Source organism: Arachis ipaensis, chromosome B09 (genome assembly GCF_000816755.2).
Source record: "Arachis ipaensis cultivar K30076 chromosome B09, Araip1.1, whole genome shotgun sequence".
Lineage (NCBI taxonomy): Eukaryota > Viridiplantae > Streptophyta > Magnoliopsida > Fabales > Fabaceae > Arachis > Arachis ipaensis.
In genome coordinates this window covers 12,677,772-12,681,012 of record NC_029793.2, presented here as the reverse complement: position 1 = coordinate 12,681,012, position 3,241 = coordinate 12,677,772, and the positions used below count along the sequence as shown (strand labels likewise).

Below are 3,241 nucleotides of genomic sequence, written 5' to 3'. Positions count from 1 at the left end.
TCAATCACTATAAAAAGAAATAAAGGATAAGTGAAACTGAATCATTTAAATTCTACCCCAACTGTCTCTAAGTTACTATTTAGTTGAAAATGTCTAGAAACATAGCAAGGTAAATCTGTAACAATAATTAATAAGTAGTACTTACACCAATTGCTCTTGCTTCTTCATTGATATAGGAGCTATCCTTTTTTTTTGTGCACTGTGATCCATAATTCTCTTCTACCGACTCTTCTCGATCCCTTGTTGTTCCGACTGTATCAACAAAGTTCAAGCCATCACCATATTCCACACAACCAAGGTATCTTAAGTCATAAAAAAAATTATAAATTATATTTTATAATTAATTTTATTCACATTAATTACAAATTTTACTTTTTTCCCGGTTAATGTTTAATTTAATGTACATGAAATTAATTACAAATTTTTCTCGCATAGTTATCAGGGGGCGGGGGGTTTGTTTTGGGTGTGGGTGGGTTACATTTAAGTAACAATAGTCTTTCTTCTCTTCTATATAAACTATCCTTTTCTTGATCATTTTCACATATTTCTTCATCTAATTTTAGTTCATATACTAAAAATGGCTTCAAAATATGCAATAGTCATTATAGGACTCTTAGCTTTGGTTATTATTGTTCCTTCAAAGATAGTTGCCAGAGATTTTCTTCAGACTTTCTCTAGCTATGAAGCAGGTGATCTCTTTACACATTGCTTTATGTAATTATGTTATTCTCACATATTTTTAATAATTGATTTGTATCTATTTACTATATAATGATTGTTAGTTTGTTACATAAATTATTTTATAAAATAAGAGTAAAGTAAGAATTAGATCATTAAAAATTTTGATTTAAGATTAATTAGTTTTTAAAAAAATAAAATTATTAATTAAATTTTCTATGATAATAAACAGTAAATATGTATGTCCTTTTATTAATGGATAGTATGAAATGAGACGAAATTGCACATATATTTCGTTATTTAGAGTGATGCGCGTCATGTTTAGAAGCTATTTTTAAAAAAGATCTTTTACAAAAAGAAAAGTGATTTTATATTTAGATATTTCATGTAAAAAGATCTTTTTATCTATCAATTATGTTTGGATAAAATAATATAAAACTACTTTTTATTAATTTATTATGTGAAAAACATTATTTTTAAGAAAAAAGATTTAAAAAAAAAAGATGTGAATTGTAACTTCTCAAAAAATATATTTTTATTTTTTATTTTTTTATTTTTTATTTGTACTTTTAGAAATTTGTCAAAAACACTAAAAAATAAAAAAAGATCTTTTTTCATTAAAAAAAACTTTTATCAATTTAATGGCGTCCAAACAAATACTAAAAAAGGTGAAGTTTTGTTTCAAAAATTATTATCTACATAAAAATCTCTCATAAATAAATAATACATCACGGTAGTTAACGATACATATAAGTTTTACGGTTAAATTTTATAAGATAAATTAATAAAAAAACATAACGTGTCCACTATTTATTACTATAAAAAACCAAATTGATACTTTTTATTTTTAGTCCGAATTCAAAAACTTCAAAAAAAACTAATTGTCACTTTACGCATAAAACAATTATACAAATAAAAATTATTGAAATAAATTTAATAATTTTCTTTCGAAATGACGTCTTTTTACCTCTAAATTCTCTAACATAATTCCCCTTATATATCTTACATATTCTGTTGCAATATATAATTTGGCACTTGATTGAAAATAAAGATTAAATAAAAATAAAATATTAGTATTCCATAAAACATATTTATTTATATAATTGCTCTAAAATATCTGCGTTGAATTATAAAAAATCACCTTCATCATTAATATATTATTACAGGTAGTGGCATTGCCAAGGATATATTAGTTGGAGGCAGCCCTGCTCATGCCCCAAACCAAGGTATATACACCACACTCTTACTTCTTTTCTTTTGCTTTTGTTCTTTATTCCCCCATTATTCAATGCAAAATTATCTTAATTATTTATGTGATCAACTGGTACAGTTAATAAAAATTGGACAAATTCGATCGATTAATTAATTGTTTGATCAATTTTTTTTTATTTGGACTGATTCATTGTTAACCGATTTTTATATTGAATCAAATCGTTTTGATGACCAATTCTTGATTAATCTAATCAATTAATTTTAGTTGACTAAGTATTTTGATATATTGAGTTCAAGTTTATTTGTTAAGTTATTACTTTGTGAATAACTTTTCAAAGAATTATTGTATATTTGCAGCATATAGGGAAGAAAAATCAGAATCAAATGTTGGATTAGACGGATTGGTTGAACAAAGTAATATGTCGGGCGTGGGAGGAAGTGTTGATAAAACTTGTGGGAGGCGGCCTTGCTGCTTCTGGGGAGGGTGTATATGTTGCGACTTCCTGTCTTTCTTTAATCCACTACCTGCGGGTAACTAAAGAAGAATGTGTTGTTAGAAATAATATATGTTTTGCTAAAATAAGATGTAGACAATAAAACTCTAAATACAAACTCAGTCTTCTTTTGCTCCGATCCTCTGTGATAGCCATGTCTTTTCACTCATTTTAGTCTAAAATAAAAAATTAAAAAAAAGTTGTAAATTAAAAAAAAAAATGAAAGATAAATTAAAGAAAAAATTGAATAGATCGACTCCATTTGATTTTTTTTTTAATTTTTTTATGGTGAACAGAATTTCATTAACTACAAATTAGAAGTCTAACCTTACAAGAGTATAAAAGAAAGCGAGAATATCTTAATTAGAACAAGATTTTAAGTTGTTTATTTATCTTAAAAAGTATGAAAAGTTAATTTTTACTGCATTCTAGATATACACGTCACTCAAAGACTTTAAAAAAGCATTCGAACTAACAGATATATTTTGTTCTAAATATGAACATGTTCAACAAATTAAAATATTTGAAAATAAGTAAATAAGTTTTTCTTGTATAAAGAAAGTAGCAAGATTAGAAAGTTAGAATGTTTAATAAAATCTTACTTTATTTACGTAAAAATCATATAATGAAAGTAATACGATTAGAATTTAGCCACCCTAAAATTATTACCAGATACAATTTTTCCGTTTTGTCAAACGACTTCTAAGCTCAAAATGGTTAAGTATTAATTAATTGGAATATTAGTATGAGAAGTAATTTTTTTTATTTTGACTTAAATAAAGTAGGAATTATAGATTGAGGAAGTATTTCTATCAGTAATATTTTTATTTTATTTTTATTTTTTTAAAAATTAGTAG

General features: G+C 24.8%; 1 protein-coding gene across 2 annotated transcripts; it reads left to right on the top strand.

Annotated features, from left to right (window-relative positions):
- Nucleotides 494–2,521, top strand: LOC107617040. Of its 2 annotated transcripts, XM_016318873.2 has the most exons (3): nucleotides 494–689; nucleotides 1,845–1,904; nucleotides 2,248–2,521. In XM_016318873.2, exons 1-3 carry the CDS (start codon nucleotides 578–580, stop codon nucleotides 2,427–2,429), a joined length of 354 nt encoding a protein of 117 aa, XP_016174359.1. In that variant the 5' UTR covers nucleotides 494–577; the 3' UTR covers nucleotides 2,430–2,521. The 2 variants fall into 2 exon arrangements, with proteins under 2 accessions (XP_016174359.1, XP_016174361.1); XM_016318875.2 differs by lacking the exon at nucleotides 1,845–1,904 and having other exon boundaries at nucleotides 518–689.